A 27,206-nucleotide genomic window follows, 5' to 3' on the forward strand; every position below is an offset into this window, starting at 1 on the left:
AACCCCCCAGTCTATTGGTGGATGTTGATGTGTGATAAGCAGTAATCCATCCATCCATCCATCCATCCATCCATCCATCCATCCATCTATCCATCTATCCATTCATCCATCTGCTGGGGGGGGTGGAAGCAGGCAAAAATGGCTAAGAATGATCAACAGCCCAGGAGGTCTGAGGCCAAAGTGCTACCAACTAACCATTCATATATCACATTCAAGTAAGCTTTTGTGTTATATGATACAAAATGTCATTCAAGCGATACCGTTATTGATTTCTGATTTCTTCTTGCTTTCATATTCTCTATGTCGATACAGATGTAGAACTAAAATGTAGAGTGTACAGTATATTAGACAGTCCACAGGAAACCCGGGTTTTTCTTATGTTTTGAATGAAAACCCTGATTGGAGAAAACGTTCTTACCACCACTTACTGGGGAAGGCAGACCTTCGGGAAACACTGGTCTGTTTTGGCGATTAGAAAGCATGCTTAGGTGATCTGGTGGTATAAGGGTACATTCTAGCATTATTGGGGTAATTCTGTACCTCAGCCTTGTTACAGTAGCTTTACTTTAAAGTAGCCAGAACGCAGACAGATTTGCGTATCTATGCAGATAAGAACCGTGTGTCTTGTTGACACTGACATGTCTGTCTCACTCACCGTAAGTCCATGTAAAACATTGAAGGTTTCACTGACTGCTGGGTAAAGATGGGATTCTATTTGTGTGCTAAAGGTGTCTCAATCTGGATCCATGCTGATAAGAACTGTTGAAATGGGCATATTATGGATACTACATTAATCCCATGGGGAAATTCTGGTGTTACAGCACACTGAATGTGGTTTGATATGGTGTTGTAAAGTAAAATCAAATCAATGCCACCTTAACGGAGGAATGAGGTTCCCATCCACATGCGGTCTTCAGAATCTCTCAACCATGGAGAAACTCCTGAAGACCTGTTTTATTTCTGGTAAAACTGCATCTGTCCATCCAATCTGTGACCTTGTCACTTGTGAAACCTTAGCTGGTCTCTTTCATGTCCTGAATGCTTTTTTTTCCAACTATTATTGGACTTGAATACTGTTTTTATTAGGTACTTGCCATGTTGCATATTGTATAGTTCTTGCTTTGATTCTAATTTGCATGTCACTGCTCATTATCTGAAAGCTCAGCCTGGCTGCACTTACTGCTAGCTGGCTATTTGATGGCAGCATGTCTGTAATGTACTATCTGACTCGCTTGGACAAATAAATGTAATGTAACGTGTTCTATGAGCTGTAGTTCCTGGTTCTTGGATGCTGCTTTACTGATCAGACGCCAAACCCGTCACCTAAAAGTACATAGTTATGCCTGCAGCCTCATATATGTCAGTGCAAAGGACTAATGTGAAAAGTTCCTCAAGCAGGAATAACTCTTTAGTTATATCCTAGATCATTCCCTCAAAATACATTTCCCAAGTTAAGTTAGAAGGGGCAAAAACTAGCACAGACACACCCAGAACATTTGAATGTGTATTAATGGGTGTTTTTTCACCTTTGGGAATGCAGTTGGAGATGCTGAATAGGCTGCGGTAACCACAGCTGGTTGTCTGGGTAACACTTCTGAGTCCCCAATGGGAGCCCTTGTTCAGGTGGAGGGTGACATATATAAGTAGGATACCATACATGAAGGGGTTTTGTCGGTAAAAAGGCGTTAGCTTAGTCGCAATCAGAGTCTGGACTTTACTGCTCAGACCAGCCTAAATCGTATGCCAAACTGAATATGTATTCACATAAATAATAAACAACTCTCAAAAGACAACTGGAAATGAACTGAATTGGAAATGAACAGGATATGAATTGGATTTAAATTCCGGGAGATCCTCCTTGTAATTATGTGTCACCGGCTTGAGCTCAACCACAGTCCCGTGTATTAGTCCCTGGGTGGTCTTGTTATATTACTTTCGTATACATCATATGACGCATGAATATGGGGTATATATTTATGTATATATAGGCTGACAGCACAGCGCCTTGCTGTCCCACTTACCACCTACCATAGCCTAAAAATACCCCCCCCACCAGCTCTGTTCACATTAGACACTCAGGCACTGTGTGTGTGTGTGTGTGTGTGTGTGTGTGTGTAATTGTCCCCCTTACTGTGCACTGTCCTGTCGTTTTGCACTTCTTAAAATCAAATTGCAACATCGATTTTTTTTCTGTGCACCAGTTCCGCCCAGTACGACTTCTGGCCGCTACTCCCACCATGCAGCAGTGTAGCGTGCATACTCCCAGCATCCTAGTACTTGTATATACCCTTAAAATCATGTTGAATAACGACTTACGAACATTTCAAATTACAAACGGCCGTTCGGAACATAACTCATTCGTAAGTAGAGGAGCGTCTGTACTGGGCTGATAGACCTGTTATTTGGTGAGCTCCATGCTTTGCCCTCAATGCGAAGAGGAAAGTTTGAATAAATTATCTGAATAAAGTAGACAGAAAAATGAACACAAAGTGAGATGTGGCACAGGGCAGAGTGCAGCTGTGTGACAGAAAAAACAGGCAGCTTTTATGAGGTTAAGGGGAATCTGATCCACTCAAGTTCAAGTCTACACTGGAAAGGATAAAGGAGCCACTTAAGAGTGTCGTGTGAAACCTCGCTTGCGTACCGTGTGACGTGCTGCTCTGCTTTCCGTCCTGCATGAGCAGTGCTATGAAGGCGCAGTCAGGATTCCTGCTTTTCAGTGCTCCGGTAGTCCTGCATGTGTGTTCGGGCCTGCATGCTAATTGTGTCCGTTATGCTCCATGCACAGACATGGAGATGCTGTCGTTGACCTTGGTAAAGGTGGGCAGGGATCGGCCTTGGAGCCCCTCAGATCTGGCCATGAAATTCCCATTGTCGAGCTGAGATTCCGGATGAGTGTCAGCAGGATTAACAATGGCGCGTCACAATAAACACAATGAACTGAGCACTTATGCACCTTATTATAAATATCAAAGAGAGACATAATATTAACAAACTAATTTAAACTGAAGGTTTGATTTGGAACTCTTTTCAAATAATTAATTAACTGTCTTACAAAGGTAAAACACAGTAACCACAGTGACACCGAAACTGAGAATGTTTTTTTTTTGCCGGATTTTGTGGTTCCTGTGATTTCCACTCTTTGCTTTATTCAAAACCAAGTAAAGTTGGACTAAAATATTTCACCATGAGAAAAAAGTACAAGTCTAAGAGACCCAATGTCAGTCAGAATTCAGTTTTAATTAAATATGCATTTACTGTGTTTTGCCTTTGTAGGTTAGAACAGATACGCAGAGAAAATAGATATTTAATAGATTAAACAAATAGGACAATGTAGAAATGTAGCATCAAGACTTATTTGTGGTAATCGTGAGAGAGCTTTGTCTTTTGTTTGGGTATGTCTATTTATAAGGAGATGTGGAGTCAAACATCACTGCCCTCTTCCTCTGTATCAGTGTGCGTGTGTTTGCTTATAAGGAGATGTGGAATCAAACAGCACTGCCCTCTTCCTCTGTATCAGTGTGTGTGTGTGTTTGCTTATAAGGAGATGTGGAATCAGACAGCACTGCTCTCTTCCTCTGTATCAGTGTGTGTGTTTTCTTATAAAGAGATGTGGAGTCAAACAGCACTACCCTCTTCCTCTGTATCAGTGTGTGTGTGTTTGCTTATAAGGAGATGTGGAGTCAAACAGCACTGCTCTCTTCCTCTGTATCAGTGTGTGTGTTTTCTTATATGGAGATGTGGAGTCAGACAGCACTGCCCTCTTCCTCTGTATCAGTGTGTGTGTTTGCTTATAAGGAGATGTGGAATCAGACAGCACTGCTCTCTTCCTCTGTATCAGTATGTGTGTTTTCTTATATGGAGATGTGGAGTCAGACAGCACTGCCCTCTTCCTCTGTATCAGTGTGTGTGTGCATACCTCACGTCATCTTGCCAGGATAAATTGAACAGCCTGTTTGTTTTGACTAGAAGCACACAGGAAGGCCGGTGGTTTTAATAACCCTGACGTGATCTCTAGGCTTTGTACTGCATTTCCTTTGGGAAGAATGATTTCAGAACGCCCACCAGTAATATATTGTGCCTCTCTCACTTCCTTTGGATAAGGATACCCAGAAATGATGAGCTTTATCTCTTTCTGCCTGCTTCTCATACAAACATATCTCCAGTCTCACTGACAGATTTTGATATGTATATGAAATAATATTATTTTTGGAGAATTAATAAAAAGTCTTAATTTCCGTTTCGGGCAGAAGCTAAAAATTCACTGAGCTGCCATCTCGTCTTCAACAGAACACAAGGGCTTGATTTTCTCTTTATCGTGATGTTGAAGGTGACCTTTTATAACTGATCCAGGTTTGCAGAACCTGATGTATTTTACATTTGCATTATTTATTCATTCGGCAGATGCTTTTGTCCAAAGTGACATACCAGTGAGGTGGATAATACAATACGAGTATATGGCTGCCAAGGTGTCTGACTAGGCGTATGTACAGAAAGGCAGAGCTTCCGACGGAGGCACAGTAACAAGTGCAAGTTAGCATTGGAACAAGAGCTAAACCGCGCACCACAACATATCAAGAACCTACTATGTGAGCTATTCAAAGACAAGAGCTAAGAAGAACATACATGATATAGGCCAGTGGCTGGAGGGTTAGTCGAGGTGTTCCTGGAACAGATCGGTCTTGAGACTTTTCAGAGGGGTTATAATGACCAGAGAACATTTAGTATATAATGAGGAACCTGAAAATTGTGGTTTTGATGCAAGCAATAATTTTGGCAGGAGTGAATTCTTCTCTTAGTGCCCCAGAGCAGTTTCCCAACCCGCTCCTTGGGGGCCTCCTGACGGTCCACGTTTTGCTCACTCCTAGCTCTCTGCCAGACAGTCCAAACCAGGAGTCGGGGGGGTAGCAAAAGCACGGACTGTCTGAGGGTCCCCTGACTGGGTTGGTAACACTGCTTTAGTGTCTGAACAAGGGACAGCATGTTATTGATATGTGGGGTGGGTTTGGGGTATATGTACTGTAGTCAGATGTCCCTGAAGCCCACAATAGTCTGTTTTATCTCATTTTTGGAGTAGTTTTAAGCAGGATGTTCACTTGGCCTGTGGTTAATTAGCCAGACTACTTGTTTTTAAAGTGTTTTTTTTTTGCCTGCAATTCACCAAAAAGCTAAAAAGCATCTTTGTAAATCAGGATCCAAGAATGTTTTGCAACAGTCATCACAGGTAATGGGATTTATAAATAGCCGCCTTTTCCTCTGCAGATCATTACAGGCTTGGTGTTCTGAGAGTGGTGCTGTGCCAGTGGCCATGGGATGGCCTCCCTGAGAAATCCCACTCCTGGTCGTCTTGCACCAGAATGCTCTGAAATGTATTAATAAATCCTCTTACCTGTGTTTACCTCAATTTTGCCATCAGCAACTTTGTTAATCATGAACAAATCACTGAGGAAATCTGAGAGTCCCAGCAGGGGGGTCAGTGATCCCTGACAAGTAAAGAAAGATTTCATTGTTTTTATTCTCCCCCCCACATGCACCCTCATGGACTGTTTGTTCACTGGACACTGAGGACACAGCTGTGCAGATCGGCTGGCATTTCTGTTTTTTGGGTTTTTTTATTATTAATTTCATAGTTTTTTACCTATGAGACCACAGCACAATTTTTTCTTTCACCCATTTCTCAACTTATGGGTGTGTGCCTGTGAATAGCATATTTTTTTTCCAAACTGCAGGCTGGTTGTTCTCTGTTTCTCATTGATGAAGGGCTTCTTCCTTACTTCATGGGACTTCAGTCCTGCTTCTAGGAGCCTGATATGAACTGTCCTAGCAGTGCACCTCACACCTGCACTTAATGTTTCCCATTCCTTTTGAAGGTCACTTGATGTCATCCTACGATTCATGAGAAACTGTCAGATAAGTTAACTTCTGCCCTTTACCTGGCTGGTTTCTGGTCATTTCCAGTGTCTCCTGCTTACATTGTTATTGTATACTGTGGTCTTAAAAACTCTGAGCCTGGAAGCAACCTGCTGCTCCATGTTATCTTCTGCCAGCAGACCCAGGATTAAACGAGGATTTAAAAATGCAGATTTTTTAAAATATATACAGTGGTCTCTTAAATTTTTCCAGAGCTATGTTGCAGTTTGTCTCATAGCCCAGAAAAAGGGTGAAAAGGGGCTGAAATCACCAAACAGTGGAACACACACTGAGGAACAAACATAAAGGACCAAAACTGAACAATTCAGTGATCCAGTGACAATCCAAAGTTCCACACTAAACCCCTGATTAGATCTGCTGTTTCAACAAAAGAAGGGTAGCAAAAGTGAATTTACAACGTGCATCATATCATAGCATTTGTTCCTTGACCTGATATGAGAGGAAGGTGAACAAAAAACTACCTAGTGCCATGTTTACATTGTCATGACATGTGCGAGCAAGGCAGGGTCTTCGCCACACAGAGACCCTGAAGGGACAAGGCGTGGAAGCAGGAACCTGTGGTTCGTCTCAGCTTGTCGTCTGGTTCACCTATCCGAAGTGCAGACGTCTCTCAAAACACTTTCAAAGCAACTACCACATAAGACAGAGCCCACGGTTACAGAAAATGTTCCATTCTTCAATCATATGTATTGTGTTTTTATATCACTTAAACAACCTGTAAATTGTGATAGGCTGTTGTCTCACTTACGGTTTTGAATTGAAAGCACATTGCAGTTTCCTCATAGGCCAATGCCGAGTTCTTCCCACCCTATGAAAACGCAGATTGCATGGCGCCTTTCTCACCCTTACCCAGATGCGCTCAGGCATGATTTTACGCTGGGCTTAGGTTACCAAGCTGGGACTCGGAGAATAACGGGGAGAACAGAGGCTGGTTGAATAAAGGATTTGTTGGCTTCCAGGATTTGTTGTATTTCACTTCTTGTTCCTATGAGGTCTTCGTTTTGTCTTAAAGGGCCAGGCATCCTCTTTTTTCTTACTCTTTCTTTGTTCTTTTGTGTTTTTAAGTTCCTTGTCTTCGAAACGACCCAGAACGAAAGGCAACCATGGGGCACATTCATGACGACCTGATACGCTGCTTCTGTCTGGCCGTCATTTTGCTGCAGTGATCTCCTGTGATTTCTCTGCTTAATCTCTTGGTTTTCCAAAAGAAATTCACAAACACTGCAGGTCTGACACCTGCACTGCACTCCCAGTTCATTCAGGGCAACTACACTTTGAACAGGGTTGTGCAGTGAAAAGTGTTTCTCTATAAACTGTATGCCAAATCGTAATTGCATTTTACTCCATCAGAAGACAGTGAAATAACACCATACACATTGTGTGAGTTACCCAGTGTCGAATGTACTGTGAAAGTCATTTCTGCACGTATTTTACAGTAAGCTCCAAAATGACTTATAATTTGAAAATGCACACAGCTCATGTTGCAGTACTGGAGTCTTTGTGAGTTTTTCCCGCTGTCGTCAAAGGGCTTTTCTGAGGGTCACTTACCAATATAAATAAAGGCCATCTTTCACCGTTAGTCAGGCCTGTGTCTCACGGTGAATGAAAGAGGTGATTTCTTCCCTTTTTGGTCTTTTTAGGGAGCACGGTTAGGGTTGCGTTAACAACCAATACGAGGCCACTCCCCGGCTAAATCACCATGGCAACTGGCACAACTGCCAAAATGTCTTTCTTTACCCCCACTGAATTGGAATTCCTTTGTGTGTAGGTGTGTGTGGTGGGGGGCAGGGGGATGGGGTGACTGTATGTGTGTCAGAGAGCGTTTTTATGTGCTTCGGCTGTTACAGAATACCTGAACTGGGGCATCTTTGTAGGGAAACGGCCAAAATGAACCCAGCTTGGCTATCGAGCAGTAGCTCTGTTATTGTGCTGGACGTTACGGTCGTTGGAATTGAGTGATGCTGCTGGCTGGGGAGTTAAGAACTCCGTTGGCCTATTTCTAAGCATCTGTGCTGCTGGCAGGCTGGACCAGGATCTTCCATAGCTGGAGAGCAGCTTCGAAAGTCAGAAAATATGCGTATGAATGTGTCTCACTTTCGCTGTAGGAACCCATGTTAGAAGTACGATCATCATATGTACCAGCAGCAAGAAAGTGGTGGATCTCAATGTAAAAATGCTACTGTGATGACTAGGGCAGTGTGAGATCCTTTCGAGTCTCTAGGAACAGGAGACAGCTAGCAGGGTATGTGGTGAGAATCCCTCTCAATCAAGAAATGCTTGTTCCACCTGTTCCACCTAGTCCTCCATGACCAGATGTGACCCTTAGCTGCTCCCCTGAATCCTCTTTTTAGCACTTCTCTCTGATTGAATAGCTCCAGAGGTGAATAGTTCAGATCCAGAAAGTAAAATCCAGGCCAAGATTTTATTTCAACCAACCAATCACAGCCAGAGAGTACTGAGCTGGTTAGTTGAAACAAAATCTTGGCCTGGATTTTTAATTTCTGGACCTGAACTTTCAACCTGTGAATAGCTTACTTATTGGCTCCTCGATGCGTGGCGTACTCCATAGCTCTTGCTCCAGTGTTACTGTATCTGGTCATTCATTGGAAGCTCCGCCATCTGCTCTTTTGATCAGTTGGCCCTCTGATCTTGAGCTTGTGATGTATCTCTTCTCGCCTGTATGTCACGTCGGACACAAACATCTGCTGCATGACATGTAAGATAAACACATCCTGATTAACAGACCTGTCGGAGGGGAGCCACTTAGATGAGTCTGTGCTCCAGTGGTAATTTTTTGATTTCAGTGAACCACCTGCGGCCACATGGGCCATTATAGTCCTCTACTGGGTCACCATTCATGCTTCACTGGTATTGGATTGGCAGTGCTTTTGCAGGCTGCTCCACCAGAGCTTCTTGTCATTCGCTAACAGGAGATGCTGCACCTAAAAGTCATTCTTACTGGGCAATGTGTCATTCATCCTGAGTTTGTCAAAGGTATACAGACACAGAAGTAGAGATCTACATTATTCAAATCCCTTTTGAAGTACAGAAGCTCCCTAACTGACAGAATACCACCGGCTGATTGACTGTTCTGGGTAGTAGCGACACGCTTGCAGTCAGACGTGACATTTTAATAATGCTGTCCCCTTTCTCAGAATTGTGCTTCACCTCTCTCTGCAGACTGCATGGCTGCATTTCCTGTGCAGCTGCTAATTCTGCCTTCACGGCCTGGCAGGTGTGAGACTGAGAATTTGTGGGGACAGTGTTTGCAGAGAAGAACCCTAACCCTACTATCCAGGCCATGAAGCAGATAAAATTATAGTCACCAGATTCATGGAAACGTCCTCCGAGAAGCCCGCTTCCCAAACGTCAGGCCAGACTGTTCTGTTGGCTCCTTAGTTGAGGATTTTTTTTGTTTTTTTTTTTAACTTTTGCCCATGACCGAGATTTTGTTACAGCAGACAATTTGTGGCTAATTTGTCATTCTCAGTAAATAACTTAAATGATCTCTATGAAATCATCCCAGAAAGGCTCTTGAAATTCTTCAATATCAGTTTGGTTTGTTGTCATAGCGTCATAATTTCACTGTCCTGAATTGAACCGCAATTTGAGAAAACAGAATTCACCATTACAATGAATTGAATCCGTAACTTTCCATTGATACTCATGTCATCATAAGGTAATGAGTCGCAGCCTGCATATTAAGCTGCCGATTCCCTGTGGGGGCACAGGGGTGCCCTATACCGCCATACTCCCCCTCCTCCATGCTCCAGTGTGGGCTGACGAAGAGCAGAGGTGACGCCCAGCGCTCCACAGGGCTCAGCGACACGCGCTGCGTCGTTCCCATGAACACGTGTGGAAATCAGTCTCTAACAGTGCAGCATCCATGGAAAAAAAGAGCCACTCATCAATCAACTGCTTGAATTTTAGAATTTAGAGATTTGTTGTCATTGTTGACACACCACAGCACACAACAACAAAATGTGTCCTCTGCATTTAACCCATATGTGACAATGTGACATAGCAGGGGGCAGCTAATTCAGCGCCCGGGGAGCAGTGCTTGGGGGCGGGACCGTGCTCAGGGCACCTCTGTGGTACCTTGCTGGTCAGGGATTCGAACCTGCAATCTTTCAATTACTGCACGGTCATGAGGAAAGATTCACCTGTTTTCTCCAAATGATGTACAAATTTATTAATTGTTTTATTATGTTTCATATCTTCGTATGATCTTCCAGTGAAATTTTTATCATTATCAAATAATCAATCATTGATTCACGTACTTACCGATTAAAAGTGTACTTTCATTTCAGCAGCTCTTCTACTAATATTATCTTTACTGAATGCGTTACTAACTTTAATACTCTACTATACTGTACTATACCTTAATGGTATACTAGTCCTAAAGCTTTATATAGCAAAGATACATTTTTATGATGTCACTGTGTTACTGTTGGTTAGTTACGTGGGCTATGGTGACAACCAAGAAAACAGAGAGTTTGACAGTTAAGAAAGATCATTTCCCTGACCCGCAGAACAACTGAAGCGTGAAACAAATCCCATTAGAGCCACTTAATTTTGCTCCTCCCCCCTCCCCCGTAAGTGCTGGACAAAGAACTCGGCCTCCCCAGTGACCCTCTGCCGTGCCGATCCTTCTGCCCGTGTGCACAGGAGGAACGTCTGACCAATGAGAGGCACGGCCGCCGGAGAGAGGCTGCTGCCCGTGGTGCAGTGCGTCACCGCAGGAACCCAGCGGGATGCCGACATCCACGCTAACCCAGAGGGGCGGGAAAATCCCTCAACGCCCATCCCTCCCGGTCCGGCTTTGAAGTGAAATGACATTTTCCTGAGTTACTTTGTCACTTCTAAAAGAAATTGATATGAATAAATGGGTATAACACCTGGGGCAAATATCTGAGGAGAAACGCTGTACATCCCAATCTTTCGCTCTCTCTGTCTATCTGTGTTGTGTGAGAAGAGGAGGGGGGTTAGGCGAGAAAACCTCATTCAGCTATTTTTGGCTGGGCTGGGGGGGGGCGGGTTCAGGAATGTTGGGACCCAGCAATCCTGTGGCAATTGAAAGGCCCCTCCCCCCCAAAAACAGATTCTACCCAGAGAAGATCAGTTATAGTATGGCGACAACTACAACAGCAAGATGCCAGCTGCTCTGGTGCAGCATGTGTGTGGACTGATGCAAGACTAACTTAGAGAATCAAAGCTATTAAAAGACTTATGGGAGGTTTAGGGTTTCCTGGAACATCCAGGCTTATGCTGTTTTCCTGCTGTCACGCAAAATAACGAGGTTAAACTAGCCTGGATTTATTGGCTTTTTTCCGTTACAATCGGGTACCTGGACTAGAGCAGTGCATGCTGGGTAGTGATGTAGCAAAGATAGCCGCACTGACCACAGTAATAGCTAATTGCAGTCTTAGTACAAGAATATACTAATTTACCAGCTGGACTTCAGGCTTTGCACACCAAGTCTGAAATATCTGTGAATGTTTTTTTTTTTTATTTGTCATCCGATAAGAAACTTTATGTACGGAAACCTTGCACTCTGAATCTGACGCATTTTATTATTCTATAATTGCGAGACAAATAGGAGTCATTCTCCAAAAGGATGATTTTCTGGTCCTCTGACTTCTGAGCAGCAAAAAAAAGTGAAAATAATGGGTCCATCTGATCCTGAGAAGCTGTCAAGAGCAGAGAGAATTTCACCTGCTGACGTGGGAACTGTGGAATTATCATGATTCGTTTCAAGGTCTATTTCAAAATGTCAGTGGTCCAGACGGATTCACTGCTAACTGCTGGAACCACATATTATAAAGAAGACCACCAATCCAGTTGGTCCTGAACAGCTGCTGAAGACACAATCCTGAAGATGTGAGCCAGCATACCACCTACTGCATCCACTTATCAGCTAAAAGGAAAGCTACTCTCTGGTTACCCTTGTGTATTTGCCTTTTCAGTCTGCATGATGAGTCCTGAAAAATAAATGGGTCACACTTTATAAAAAAAAAAAAAAAGTTGAGTTAACATGATATACAGCCTTTTCCCGGGTTATGATCGGGTTACGTTCCGATAAACCTATTGTATGGAGAAAATATAGTAAGATAAAGATGTATTTTAATACAGTACAACTAACCTAGCAAACATCATAGCTGAGCCTAGCCTACCTTAAACATGCTTAGCTTAGAACGCTTACATTAACCTTCAGTTGGGCAAAGTCAGTAACACAAAGCCTAGTTTATTATAAAATGTTGAATTTCTCATGTAATTTATCCATCGTAAAGTCGGACCACCATAACCTGGGGAGCATCATAACGCTGTCATGTCCCTAGCATTCCTCATGAGGCAGGTGGCGCCCTGGGATCCTTGCCGTACCAGCAGGTGTAAAATACTTGGCTTATTTTAGTTCTTCCATGTCACCCTGACAGCTCTGTGTCTCATCTTGCCTGGAAGGGGCAACAAAATTACTCTGGCCCGTCCTGGGCTGCCCAGTCTGCTCAGTGGCCATCAGTCTGCACAGGTTTTACCCCCCAAGGGTAAGCGATCTCATGCCATGCTCTCCTTCCCTCTGCGCTCAGCAGCAGCGCCATCGAAAACTATCATCCCAGAATGTCCTGCCTCAGGTACAACGCCTTGGAATTGCCAGGTTGCCCGTTTTTGTCTACTCACAGTAGTAAGTAATATATGAAGCTCTATGGGCAACAATTTAAAAGAAGTGGACCAGAATTATTTGAAATAGAACCATGAATACAAGGTTTGGGTCCCATTTTACTTGAGATGATGTTCTGGGCTCAGTTCATAGTTCGGCTTTTTATCACTGCATCCTAGCATCTAAACTGAATCACATTCTGACTGCTCTAAATGGTCAAGTACCTAGAGCGCATAAACAGCATTTCTATAACCTTTCACAATGTAGTCAAATCATCAGCTTTCCTGTCTGGCATGGAATTTCTTCCCACTAGAAGGACAGACAGTATGAGAATGACTGAAACATGAACACAAAGAGCACCTTTCCATCCTTCCCCTGCATCTTCACCTCACCTCTTGCTTCGCCCTCATTCCTGAACTGCAGAGCAGAAGTGGTGCAAAATAGTTCCACTGAAGAACGACAATTCATGTCACAATACTTAATAGTTATCGCTTCCTTCTGTGGATCATTTTCGGACGGCCTTATGATACAAAACGTAGCACAAGGTTATTTTCTTTGTGGAGTAAAGCCTGTGTCCTACAGACAGGGGTCCCCAGTCAGTCAAGTTGGGGAGGGGAAGGGCTGGTGTAGATAGAATATGATTCTACTCAAGCATTCAAAGACTGTCAAGGGCAAATGACAGACTGTCATCATTATCAGGGGACGCCCTAGGGAGTGCGTGACTCTGTGGGCTTTTCTGTCACCTCGCACCTGGTGGCCTACAGGTTTGAATCCCACCTCCTCTGTGAGAGCTGCCATGTCCTTAGAGGTTCTAATCCCACCTCCGCTGTGAGAGCTGCCATGTTCTCCCTGTGCCATATAGGTGTTCTTCAAGTACTCTGGTTTTGGCTGATCAGCATCTTCAAGCTGCCCATACTATGTGGGTGTATGCGCATTCACCCCATCCCAGATATATTCCTCCCTCCTGGCTTGCCTTTCATAACAGAGTTACCTCAAGGTGCTTTAGATGGATGTGTTGTGGTACATTACAATAATCAAAAACAGGAAAGAAAGAAAGAAAGAAGACAATGGAGGAGAGGAACTAAAAAACTGCCCCTCGTCATTAATATTAAAAGTTCATTAATAATATTTCCAATAAGATACATTCAAAGACCTCATAGTTGATGTTTACTATTTCTGTTACAGAACTGACTGCTCTTTGATCAGAAAGTTCAAGCTCCACAGTGGTGTTTTTTCCAAAGAGAAACACAATTTAATAATTGTCGAAAGAAAAAACTCTGCAGCGCATGATTAGGCCTCACTGCATGGAGAGGTGAATGTCGAGCTTGTTTGGATGGTGCACTAACCTTTCTAGGTAGAACCAGTTGCATTTTCAAAGTATTAGGTCTATAACTTTTTGGGAACCCCTTTGAAAGAAAGATCTGTATGAGAAAATGCCAGAAAAAAAATAGTTTTTAGAAAAATAGAATGATTGTACAACATTTTCAATTAATGATTCATTTTTTAATTCAATGATTGATTTTGAGCTCATAGGAGGCACTTCAGGAAAAACAAGAACTTTAGTTACAATGTCAGTAATTGGATACAAACTCCTCAACTGATCATTCAGCTTGAGATTGACAACATTCCTATAGCCAACAAAATCTGCTCAGTTCACTGTGGTGTTTCATCTCCAGATTTTTTATGGACCACATTTCCTCCACCATGCATACTGTCATCTCCTCCACCATGCATATTGTCATCTCCTCCACCATGCATATTGTCATCTCCTCCACCCTACATACTGTCATCTCCTCCACCATGCATACTGTCATCTCCTCCACCATACATACTGTCATCTCCTCCACCGTGCATACTGTCATATCCTCCACCGTGCATACTGTCATCTCCTCCACCATGCATACTGTCATATCCTCCACCCTACATACTGTCATCTCCTCCACCATGCATACTGTCATCTCCTCCACCATGCATATTGTCATATCCTCCACCCTGCATACTGTCATCTCCTCCACCATGCATACTGTCATCTCCTCCACCATGCATACTGTCATCTCCTCCACCCTACATACTGTCATATCCTCCACCCTACATACTGTCATCTCCTCCATCCTACATATTGTCATCTCCTCCACCATGCATACTGTCATCTCCTCCACCCTACATACTGTCATCGCCTCCACCATGCATACTGTCATCTCCTCCACCCTACACACTGTCATCTCCTCCACCCTACATACTGTCCACCACTGGATAGTTGACAAAGCAGAAAGGGTGGTCTCTCTAGCCCTGTAGAGATTAATAGCTTTGTTCAAGGGCCCTACAGTGAAATCACTCCACAGTGAAACCACAGGATTTCAACCTGACAAACTTCCAATCACAGACACAGCATTGTGACCCACTGAGGCACACACAGTAAACATCCACCCACCCTGATACTAAACAAATATATTTTTTCTCTAAATTGCGTGTTTTTTCAATTCGGTGCACCCTTCTGCTCAAATCTAGAGGGAAAAGCTATTAACAAGCCAAACACATCAGGAGGAGTCTGCCAGTGAAACTGCGCAATGCTGTCATTTAACAGATTCTGCTCACAATCACTGTAGTTACCGTTAACAAGTCAAGTCAGTATTTATTACATTTTTAAAAAGTCCACGCTGCCCAATTTCACAAAATCAAAACAAAATCAAAAACTTATCAAATACAAAAAAAAATAATAATAATAGCATGGCAACATAAAACAAAACTGGCACAGAAATGGATTCAAATGGAAATAAATGATGGGAGTCACTTAATGGTGATAATTCCAGATTTCTTCTCATATTGCTTTTTTTCATTCATTTTGCTCAAACTTGTATCACAATATGTTGTATATTTAAATTACTATTATTCTTATTCCCCATCTTTGGGATTTTTTCAAATGAGAATCTGTGGAAGGGGACATTGTCCTGTTATCAAAACCAGATACTCAGGCCATTTCTCTGTTCTGCAAACGTCTGCAACCTTACTAGAGTCATTAAAGCCTATATTTGTTACAGAGTAAAATAGAGGCTCATTAATAGTTTGGAGCATTTCTTTTGCAGCAGGAAGTAAGTCCTGCTTCCTGTTCAAAATTTCTGTTTCGTTCCTGAAATCACCCAGAGCTTTACAATGACCTTGTGTATGGAATGTAGGTTATTGCACAATAATGGTGTTGAAGTGAAAAACTCCAGTTGCTTTTATTAGTGTTCAACTGGGTACTCAGATCTCTGACTCTGTGTTTAGGGACAGCTAATCATATAGTGTGTGTGTGTGTGTGGGGGGGGGGGTTCCCTAGCCTTCTAACCAAATAACACACCGAAGGATGGGGTGTTCATCCGGGCTTTCTCAGGGAGACCAAGATCATCATGTCCTGAAATTCTCTGTAACTCTGAATGATTTAGGTGTTTGGCTGAAACGCCTGAAAACCTGTTCTTGTGAAAGTAGCAGTAAAGCCAGCTGGCCTCTCAGTGTGTGTTTCCAGGAGAGAAGCTGAAGGAGCGAGTCAATAACGCGCCTAAATTCCCGCAGCCGAGCACATGGCCGGCCTGTCAGAGAGACCAGCAAGCATCCCCTCCTCTGGTGGGACACCAAAGTAGGCCAAGGTCGGCTCTCCACTGCAAGTGTCACAGAAATGGCCAAGACACCCTGATTGTGAAACTGTGAGACACCACACAGTACATATGCAAGTCGGATGATGTGTTTAGTCTCTCCAGAACCATGTTTTAAAATGTTCCAGCTGTACAAACAGATAATATTGTTGTGTGAAAAGAAGCCAGGCAGCATATCAAGCGCAGGGGATTATTTACTGCTGAAGAACTCCTCAGTGTGCTCATACAATGAACCAACATCCTTGTTTTATGTTGGACGCATTCTCTAACTCCAGCATATAAATAATGCAGGGTGGTGTCAGGCTGATTAGCTTCCATATCAGTGGCTCTGAGCTGTTTCTCCATCTGCGTGTGTGAACTCACGGTCACGCCGGTGCACGGCTGAGGTATACGTGAGTCATGCGGCGCGCACGGCAGGGTAAAGCACTCACAGGGGCAGCAGTGCTTATCAGCTGATGGTTATATGTAAACTCTCAAATATCATATGGGTATATGAATGAATTCCAAAAATATAAAAAGAACAAGGCAAGGTTTGCAGTAAGGCTGGTATACAGGAATTGTGCAGGGGGAGCAGAAATGCTTATTTCATCAAAATGTTGTTTTAGCGGCAGAGTCACTGAGAAGAAGTACCTGTGATACCAGTGAATGATACCATGAACCTGTTAATTATGCCAGACACTCAAATGATGGTCAGTGTGGATTATTCAATACTGAGTTACTAAATTGGTGATGTGATGACATGTTAATGAACTAATTAACTAATTAATTCTGAAAGTTTTTTTTTTTGTTTTTAGAGATGAAAGCTACAAGTTTGCTACTAAGTGCAAACATTTCACTTACAGGATATTGTCATGGTTATTTTACTTGAATCATATGTTCCGAGTTTAATAAACATGTCATTTATTGCATTTTTCAGTGAATTATCAAAATAATCCTCAAATGTTGAATTTGTCGTTTTAGTTGATATTATTAATTCTCAATAAGGTATTTATTAAATGTTTATTAAATATTTTTCATTGATGGCAGCTTAGTAGTTTTGTTCGAAAGCTAAATCCCAGGAATCGCGTACACATGGTTGCTTGGATACAATATACAGGCTTCATTGTATTGCCTCTATACATTCAGCTGCGCTGTGAAGAATGTGCATGAGCTACGATACGCTTTAAATTCTATGTCTTTGGTGGCATGAAAGGAGAATTCTGGGTAACCTAGGCGGCATTTTGCCATGGAAACCTGCTGTGTCCTAAATAGAACAATGACGCTTCATGTTTGACCCCTGGCTAAAGACCTGATTCATTCTAACCGGAAATCAGGTTTTCCAGTTTAATAAATGCATTGATTTTGTTACACAACCTTAATAAATACCAAAGATGCCACAATCAGACAGAAAAGCTTCTAATTGACAGTTTTTAAATGGATTTATAAAGAGAGTAGAAGTGGGAATCATGGGAAAAGAAATTCCCTCTTCTGAAGAGCCAATCGGTATTACTGCATGTTACCATTCTTGGTTTTTTACCTTTTGCCAGGAATCCTCAGATATTTCTTGAGGAATTATTTGGTTTATATGGACAATGTGGTTAAAATGATCTTAGTCATTTTATTAAGCTTGAATAAGGATTTGTTTTTCTTTGTTTCTTTGGCGCCTCAGATTGATCTTTCAGGCTTAGTTGGGGATTGATCCTGTCTGCCTGGCTGGGGATTGATCCCGCAGGCCCGGCTGGGGATCGATCTTGTAGTATTGGTTGGGGATTGATCTCGTATGCCTGGTTGGGGGTTGATCCCGCAGGCCTGTTTGGGGATTTATCTCTTAGTCCTGGTTGGGGATTGATCCTGCGGGTCTGGTTGGGGGTTGATCCCATGGACCTGGTTGGGGATTGATCCCATAGACATGGTTGAGGGTTGATCCCGCGGGCCTGTTTGGGGATTGATCCCGTAGGCCTGGTTGGGGATTGATCACACAGGCCTGGTTGGAAATTGGCATCTGCATTAGGTTGGTAGCAGGTAGCATTGCAGCCGCATCCATAACTAAACATCCATCTCCATTTGCCTCCGCCTCTCATAATGTCTGGGATATATAAGGCAATCAAAAACTGCACCATTGGCAGGACTCTTTCTGCCTCTTGGGGATGGGTTTATATCCTGTAACAGCCACTCCACTCTCCGAATGCATCGATCATGCAAAATATCATGTTTGAATGGCCCAATCTCTCACACTATGGATGGGAGTCCCAGGTGAAGGGGTGGCTGTCAGGGACGCTCCAGAGAGACTCCCACTCCCCAGCCTCCCTCCCCCAACCATTGACGGGCTAAGGCTCCTAGCCAACATGTCAGTGACTCCTCCCAGAAATTCCAATAACTGCAGGTCTTGCTGGCTCGGATCTGGTGCGAGTGGCAGACCATCCAGCTAAGTTTCGTTAATAGTAACTTGGTGAGGCATGCTGGTCCCACCCAGCCTCAGGGTTGAGTCTGAGAATGTCCAGCTCACAATGAGAACGTGTCACGTCAGCCTCGGAATTCTTCCTGAGACCCAGGCTTTTGTACCGGGGGCAGAAGCTGTGGGGTCTCTTTGTAACTTGGCGACTTTTCAAGAGATGTTTGATGAATGATAATGAATGCAGAGCACATGACCGGACATACTGCTTCTGCAGCAACAGTTTGGAAGCGTCACAGAGGCATCTAGGGATCTAGGACTCATACCAAAAAGGATCTCTGTAAAGATGCAATAACATTAAGGATTTATTACACTTATGCCTATAAATAAGGGCTGGGCATAATCAAGTGGTGATAAGAGCCGACAGTTATGCAGGACATTAGTTTTCAGTTCTTTGTTCAGCCCAAATCACTTTGTATTCCCAAAAGCAATACACTCTACATAGAGTTCTTCACCATTACCTCAGGTAATTTTCCATGAAGTCCACACTCCACAATTGATTAAAGAAATGGATTACTGTAAATGAGAAACAATGTAGAGGGACTCGGAAATGAATGGTCACGCAAACCCACAAGCTGCAAACACTAAGAATTACTGGCACGGATGTCTTAATACGTAATCTGTCAGCAATGTGGGGACCAGATGAGTAGAGAGACTATGACACATGGTCTCCATACATCCACAGCATGCAGGAGAACATTCCGTAACACACAGTATGTCCTCAGGGAGCATTCCGTAACACACAGTATGTCCTCAGGGAGCACTCCGTAACACACAGTATGTCCTCAGGGAGCACTCTGTAACACACAGTATGTCCTCAGGGAACATTCCGTAACACACAGTATGTCCTCAAGGAGCACATACTGTGGAATTCATTTCAGAACCCAGTTGTGCTCACTTGGTTTTAAAAACTGTGGCAAAGAATTTAATTCACCTTGGTCTGGGTTGTTAGATGAAGTCAGCAGTTAATTGCTGCAGGTTATGGGTTTTTCCTCTGGATACATTTTGCTCTGCAAATATTCCTTTTGTAACGTACTGTAGCATAAGAGTTTCCACAGTGTTCCGGCTCTTACATTACAAGTAGAAAACTAATCAGCTTCAGTATAAACCATTGATCTCTGCCAGTTATGACTGAGTGATGATGAAAATGAAGGTACCTTTGCACTGACTGTGTGTCCGATCCCAAACTCCCAGCTCACACAGACGGAGTATCTCATTAAACGCTGGGCTTTGCTGTGTGACTGCTGAGTGCAGTTGTGGCAGGAATATGTTCTGACATAGTCTGTGTGCCTTTGTGTGTGTGGGAGTCCAGTTTGGGGAAAAAGACGGCTTACAGTTATGAATTAAATATTATATGTTCTCATTTTCTGCCAAAGGTGTTGGCTAACTTATAATAACTGTTGTTGTTGTGTATAATGCTTTTTGTTTTTACACTTCCAACCCTGTTCCAAGAGGTCGTTCACGGTGCCCTTTTGTAGCTTGAACCATGAGGGCTATTTGTCTGTTTTTCAGTATGAATTTAAAGCAAAGAACATCAAGAAGAAGAAAGTGAGTCTCGTCGTGTCTGTGGATGGAGTGCGGGTGGTCCTGAGGAAGAAGCAGAAGGTACGGCCCGGCCACTCAGGGAGCAGACTGAACCCAAGGCTCTGCAATGACCTCGCATTTCGCTCTGCAATCAATGATCCTATTCAGTTTTCCGTTCCTATGCAGTTTTCCGTTCCTATGCAGTGTTCCGTTCCTATGCAGTTTTCTGTTCCTATGCAGTGTTCTGAAGGAACGTCCGCATGGTCTTTAAAATTTTCATTCTGCTAAGCATCACTGTACTGTACCGTCCTGAAATCGCAGTCATGGTTCTCGGTTCATCTTTGCAGAGGAAAGAATGGACCTGGGATGAGAGCAAGATGCTGGTGATGCATGACCCTATATACAGGTTTGTCATGTGACCCATCACCCCCAGTTGCACATTTTATGCTGGGGTGGGGCGGAGGGGGGGGGGGTCACATATAGGTACAGTCAGTCATTTTAAACACAAACCTTTCAGTAAAATTGAATTTAAATCGGCTGAAATCACACTGAAAGCCACATTTGACATCTATCTGTAATTTACAGTCTAGCTCTCATGATGCATATATATGAAATGCTAATTATTTCTGCATGATGTAATATGGTCCATTATTGCATTATGTTATATGTAGAGAGCATGTATGAATAATACATATAATCTGTGACAGTGACATTAAATTTTAAGACGATTTCTGGTTATTGGGACACAAATAAAACACCATAATTCAATGCTCTTTGTCTGCAATTATGGTGAGACAATAGCCTGTTTCTTCTTCAGTAGCACTGGCTCACTGAATACAACATTGTTTTGCAATTTAAAGCCTCTTTGTAATGTTTGAACTTGAGAAAAACTTCTGTTAAAAGAATGTCCAATGTGTAAAAAAAAAATCACCCCATCTCAATGTTGTTTAAGTGATTATTTCCATAAATTGGTACCATTGAAGGACATCCTGTCTGACCTTTTGGCTGTGACAGCAAATAGCACAATGGTTACCCTTCAGCCCAAAAATGATGTACGAGTAGCGAAAGCCTGGGGTCAGAGAGCAGGGTCAACCAACACCCCTCACCCATGGAGCAGCTGGTCTTAAAGGCTTATTAATTTCCTGGCCATTGGATTCAAACCTATGACCTTCCAGACATGGGCAGAGAGCCCATCACTTACTGAGATATACACCAGAGGCTCCACGGGACCAATGACTCATTCACAAGATGAGGTTTGGGCTGTCTTTTTAAGAACAGAAAGGAACCATCCAGTTCGCCCCTGCTTTTATTTAGTTCTAGGACAGCATAGTGTGAAAAAACATAGCACTTAAATCTGCCTTAAAATATGGAAAATGCTTCTCATGTGGAATATTACTGGTCAGGTGTTATCTTATGATGACTGCATTTCTGCTGTTCACAGTTTCAGGTGTTATCTTGTTCCAGCTGCAGTTTCCACACTAGCATAGGAACATTGTAACAGTAGCATAACAGTAGCATAGTAGCATTGTTAACATTGTAACAGAGGCATGGTATCATTGTTAACAATGTAACAGAGGCATTGTATCATTGTTAACATTGTAACAGTAGCATAGTAGCATTGTCAACATTGTAACAGAGGCATGGTTTCATTGTTAACAATGTAACAGAGGCATGGTATCATTGTTAACAATGTAACAGTAGCATAGTAGCATTGTCAACATTGTAACAGAGGCATGGTTTCATTGTTACAATGCTAACAGAGGCATAGTATCATTGTTATCATTGTAACAGAGTTATAGTATCATTAACATTTTTGGAAGCCTCTCTGAGCATTTTCAAAATCAATTTGAATCTGGGACAGTTATGATACTTTTCTTAAGGGTTATAGGAAGGAACACTTGTTTAAGGGGCACCAGTGTAGGTTGGCTCTATGCAGGTTGTTGAGGCCTCCCCACAGGAGGACAGGAGCTCAACACAAGCGAGGCCGCCTTCTTAATTGCATGACTGTTGTCAAATGCAGCAAATACGTCCAGTCGTTTTTGTACGTGATATGGTCTGGATACAGCATTGCAGTCCATTATTTGCTGCGAAGGGACCAAGGCCCAGCTCAGTCTGAATGGAAGTATAACCTAGAATGGAGAAGACAGAATTATTTTTAGGAATCTAAGAGGAGCCCTTTGCCAGATTAAATGGAGCCCTACCAGACAGCTGAACAACGCATGGATTCAGGAGGTACTCGTGAAATTTTGTTTCGTAGTCTAAACTGAACCAAAGAGACCCACTTGGTTTTAGAACCAGCACCACCAGCCCATGCCCCTGTGGGCTGGGACACAGAGTATCAGTGCTGGGCTTTTGATCAAAACCCTTAAGCCCAGTTGCTCCAGGGACACTGTCTTGCCATGCTCTCTGATCCTCACTTTCATATTGCTTTGGACAAAAGCATCTCCTAAATAAACAAGTATAAATGAAACTGCTTCAGGCACTATGACGCTACTTGATTACAGTAATATTATATTCAGTTCTTTGCAAAATGTTTTTCCGGCTGAACGTAAGCTGGGCACCACGGACACAAGCGTAGGTGTTTGGGAAGCCCTGTCCCCAGCTGCAGCCAATAGCACAGGAGGAGGTTGACATGACATATCTGGTGGTCATTTCCCTGGGCAGTTTGCCGGACCTTATAGTCTACCACATTAGGATATCATGTGACCTTCAAGGGCCTTTGACATTTGGCTAGTAATTTAGAACCAGATATTGGGAGTAAAATGGCTACTTTGTCTCCTATTGCAGGAACATGTAATTTAGCCCTTTGATTATATACTTTTGTTGTCTATCTTAGGCTTCGAGTAAATGCTCCTACCTCACCACTCCCAGCGATTGTTTGTTGAGCATTTTGAGCTGTGTGTTTAGACCTTTCTCGCAGTGTTCCATAATGAAGCTAGTTCACCAAGGCAACATCAATTCAGTGAAATGGGTAACAGCACTTGGAATCGGGTTACTGGGGACAAAACAAAACAGAGCTCTGAACAGAGCAAGGCGCAGGTGTAAGGAGTCGCTATGGATACTCCCAGTCACCTGAGGCTGTCCTGCCCTCATGCCCGGCACGGAGCTCCATGCTTGATGAAACAAAGCCTCAAGGAATGTGTGCTCTGCTGTGTACAGGAGGTAGATGAGGGCATGGAGGTAAAGCAAGCATAGAGCCAGCCTCCAGTGCTCACTGAGCTTGCAGTACTTCACTACCTGATATTAGTCAGACATGCTCCAAGCCTCATAATTAAAAGCCATTCATGGCACATCAACATGCATCGGTGCGGAGCTGATGTTGCCGGTCTTAACAAAAAATGTACTGAAAGCTGACAGAGAAAATGTGAGTTTCATTATTCCTCCTTATGAGAAAGATCCAATAAGCCCTAATGTCCTGCAATGGACACCCAACACCGAGATATTCAGAACCGTTTACTGGGTTTATTCACAACCTTTTATTATGTTTATTCAGAACCTTTACACCAACATTAGATATGGTGTAGGAGTACTCTGATCTCTCAAGCCAAATGTGCCAATGAGGGTCAGTATTTCATACAGGAAGTTAGGAATTATGATCTCTCAGGAACATAGGACATTGGTCTGTATCTGTGTCACAGGTTAACAGATGCCATATCTATAAAGATATTCAAAGAAAATAATTATTTTTAACATATAATTTCAGGATATTTTACGTATCTCACGATTCTCAAGACCTTAAGATCTTCAGCTACATTGCCCGGGACGGAGCCAGCAATTCATTCAGGTGTAACGTGTTCAAGTCCAAGAAAAAGGTAGTAAGATTCTGCAACGTTGTATCACAAAGACTGAGAATGGACAATGACTGATAGACATATCCACCGGCCGTGTCAGACCCAGGCCATGCGCATCGTGCGGACGGTGGGTCAGGCCTTTGAGGTTTGCCACAAGCTCAGCCTGCAGCACGCACAGCAGGCCACCGGTGGGCAGGCGGATGGCGCCAGCGACAAGTCGGCGGAGGACACTCTGCGGGATGGTGAGGAAGCTTCTGTATGGCGTCTCCATTAATTAAAATGAAACTTATCGTCACATGCCGGGAAGTAGAGCATGAACGATTGGGGGAGACCAGATCAGGTGATTTATCATCCAGATAATGACTTCAATAAATCCAGGATGAGCTGAGATTGAACCAAAACACACTGTGGCCCCTCAGATCCTATGGTCAGGTCCATGATTCTTAACTGGTGGGTGATAATTTTTGTCCTGCAGGCTGAGCTTATCACCACCCCCAGCTGAGAACCTTTGCTCTACATTAGTGGTTCCCAACCCACACAGTTCATGTTTTTGCTGCCACCAAGCTCCCCAGCTGAGAACCTTTGCTCTACATTAGTGGTTCCCAACCCACACAGTTCATGTTTTTGCTGCCACCAAGCTCCCTGGGAGCAAATATGTGGACTGTCTGGCTGGCAGCTGGGAGGGAGCAAAACCATGGAACATCTCAAGGTCCTCAATGACTAGTTTGGAAAACACTGCTCTAAATCAAGCCAAGTGCTACAGGTTAACTTTTCACGGTCAGCAGAACCCAGTGAAGCATCAAAATGGCTGGTTTTAGCAAACCTTAGTTGTATCAGATTGTGTGATTTGCTTATGCTAGAATTAGTCTAGTAACGTATATTTTCACAAAATGGAGACATTAGTATGTTTGCAATCAAAGTCAATCTGTAGCTATGTATGACTGTTAAGTTGTAATTAAAATTGCATTGTTAGCAAAGCATAAAAGTGTTTTTGCAAAAGTCACGCATGACCTTTTATACACTGTGGTGTTTGTGTGTCACAGACTGTCAGCTGACTGGGGCAGAGCCGGACAAAGCAGCCAGCAAAGGGGAGGAATCCCAGACAGGGGCGCTGTGTGAGCAGGCCGTCAGTGAGATCCTCCAGAGCCTCGCAGAACTCAACGTCGTAAAATCCAGCTATTTCCTTCCTGACAAAAACTTCCAGGTGATTCTTCCAAGTTGTTTCCCTGTGATGTAAAGGTGTTCGCCTTTTCCCTCGCTCATTGTTAAAAGTTCTCCTGGAAACTTCTAACAGCTGAATCTTCGGGTACAGAGAGGTTTAGGGTGTTGCTGTGGCCTCGTGCCTCCAGCATCTTTGCACGTTCTCTCTGTGTTTATGCTGATTTCTTCCAGATGATCTGATTTCCCCCCATAGCCCATGAAACGTATTGCCAGGTAAATTGGTGTCTCTAAATTGCCCTTATTATGTCATTGTGTTTGGTGTGTGTGACCTCCAATCGACTCGCCTCCCATCCAGGGTGCCCCTGCCTTGTTCCCTTTGCTGCCTGGGGTAGGTGCAGGCCCCCCACTACCCTGTACCATAATTGGTTAAAATATGAATGAATGGATGTTTGCACTATTAATGATTAAAGGTTTTCTTCACCAAAGTAAGCTCAAAGACCCCAAAGAAAAGCTCATTAGAGCCAAAGCTCCTTCTTGGCGCTGCCAGTGGAAGGGGGCACTCTGTCATCCTGCTGTTCAGCCCCTGGTGGAAGGGGACACTCTGTCATCCTGCTGTTCAGCCCCTGGTGGAAGGGGGCACTCTGTCATCCTGCTGTTCAGCCCCTGGTGGAAGGGGACACTTTGTCATCCTGCTGTTCAGCCCCTGGTGGAAGGGGACACTTTGTCATCCTGCTGTTCAGCCCCTGGTGGAAGGGGACACTTTGTCATCCTGCTTTTCAGCCCCTGGTGGAAGGGGGCACTCTGTCATCCTGCTGTTCAGCCCCTGGTGGAAGGGGGCACTCTGTCATCCGGCTGTTCAGCCCCTGGTGGAAGGGGGCACTCCGTCATTCTGCTGTTCAGCTCCTGGTGGAAGGGGGCACTCTGTCATCCTGCTGTTCAGCCCTTGGTGGAAGGGGGAACTCTGTCATCCTGCTGTTCAGCCCTTGGTGGAAGGGGGAACTCTGTCATCCTGCTGTTCAGCCCTTGGTGGAAGGGGGCACTCTGTCATCCTGCTGTTCAGCCCCTGGTGAAAGGGGGCACTCTGTCATCCTGCTGTTCAGCCCCTGGTGGAAGGGGGAACTCTGTCATCCTGCTGTTCAGCCCCTGGTGGAAGGGGGCACTCCGTCATTCTGCTGTTCAGCCTCTGGTGGAAGGGGACACTCTGTCATCCTGCTGTTCAGCTCCTCACTGTACAAATGGCACACTTCAGCTCAGCCACTTGACACCGCAGTATTTTAGTGTAAATCGTGCAGACAGCACAGTATCTAAATGTTCATCACGTGCCACATCAGCCATGTGTGTTTCCTCTCCCTTTTATTTGAACCGTTGTGCTTGGTTGCCGGGCAGCCATCGCTCTGAGGACAGGGGATGACGCGCAGTTGGGGAGTGAGCGTGTAATCCTGTTTGCTGGTTTAAGGCCTGTGCATTTGTGAGATAAACTGAGTCTAGTTGTGTGAATTTTGGCAATATCTGCATGTTAACTGTAAGGGGAAAAACTGAGATTGGTAGCCAGTGTGTTCAGAGAAGACAGAGCAGTGCAGTGTAAATAAACTTTATGCAGCTGCAGTGGTGATCTTCACATTGAGCAGGGTAATCTTGTCAGTCCCACAAAACCATGTTAATTAACCAGCCGACAAGCACTGGCCTAAGAGGAGCCCCCACCTCTCCCCAGACCAGGACAGTGGCAGTACGCACTTGTTCTGTAGTATAAATACATGCTTAGATCTAAATCTAAGGTATGACAGTGCTTTCATCCTTAATTGACGACCTTCATTCTTAATTGCGTATTTATCACTGTTTATTCAGGTCTAGGTGCTAATGCAATATCCAGCTTTCACAATATGAAGCTAATAATATTTAATACATCATTGGGTAAATGCTTTCCAAACACCTAAATGCTGAGATTTCACAAACAGCATATTCATTCAGTACTGGGCCAATTACAAACCCTTACTCCCACCTACTGGTTGGACATGCCAGTGACACCATTCATTTTATTTTTCATTGGCTCCTGAAGTGGAAACCCAATCAGCAAGGGGGGGGAG

The 27,206-nt window shown here is 43.7% G+C and overlaps 1 protein-coding gene across 3 annotated transcripts in view; it reads left to right on the forward strand.

Annotated features, from left to right (window-relative positions):
- The window catches only part of si:dkey-34e4.1 (carboxyl-terminal PDZ ligand of neuronal nitric oxide synthase protein), a 56,743-nt gene that overhangs the window by 6,337 nt on the left and 23,200 nt on the right, over positions 1-27,206 (forward strand). For all 3 annotated transcript variants that reach the window (XM_049021080.1, XM_049021079.1, XM_049021081.1), the window contains 5 exons: positions 20,159-20,251; positions 20,518-20,576; positions 23,874-23,982; positions 24,062-24,203; positions 25,005-25,165. In XM_049021080.1, the coding sequence (XP_048877037.1) occupies positions 20,159-20,251; positions 20,518-20,576; positions 23,874-23,982; positions 24,062-24,203; positions 25,005-25,165 (564 nt within the window). The remainder of the gene's footprint in view (positions 1-20,158; positions 20,252-20,517; positions 20,577-23,873; positions 23,983-24,061; positions 24,204-25,004; positions 25,166-27,206) is intronic.

Source organism: Brienomyrus brachyistius, chromosome 7 (assembly GCF_023856365.1).
Source record: "Brienomyrus brachyistius isolate T26 chromosome 7, BBRACH_0.4, whole genome shotgun sequence".
In the NCBI taxonomy this organism is placed as follows: Eukaryota; Metazoa; Chordata; class Actinopteri; order Osteoglossiformes; family Mormyridae; genus Brienomyrus; species Brienomyrus brachyistius.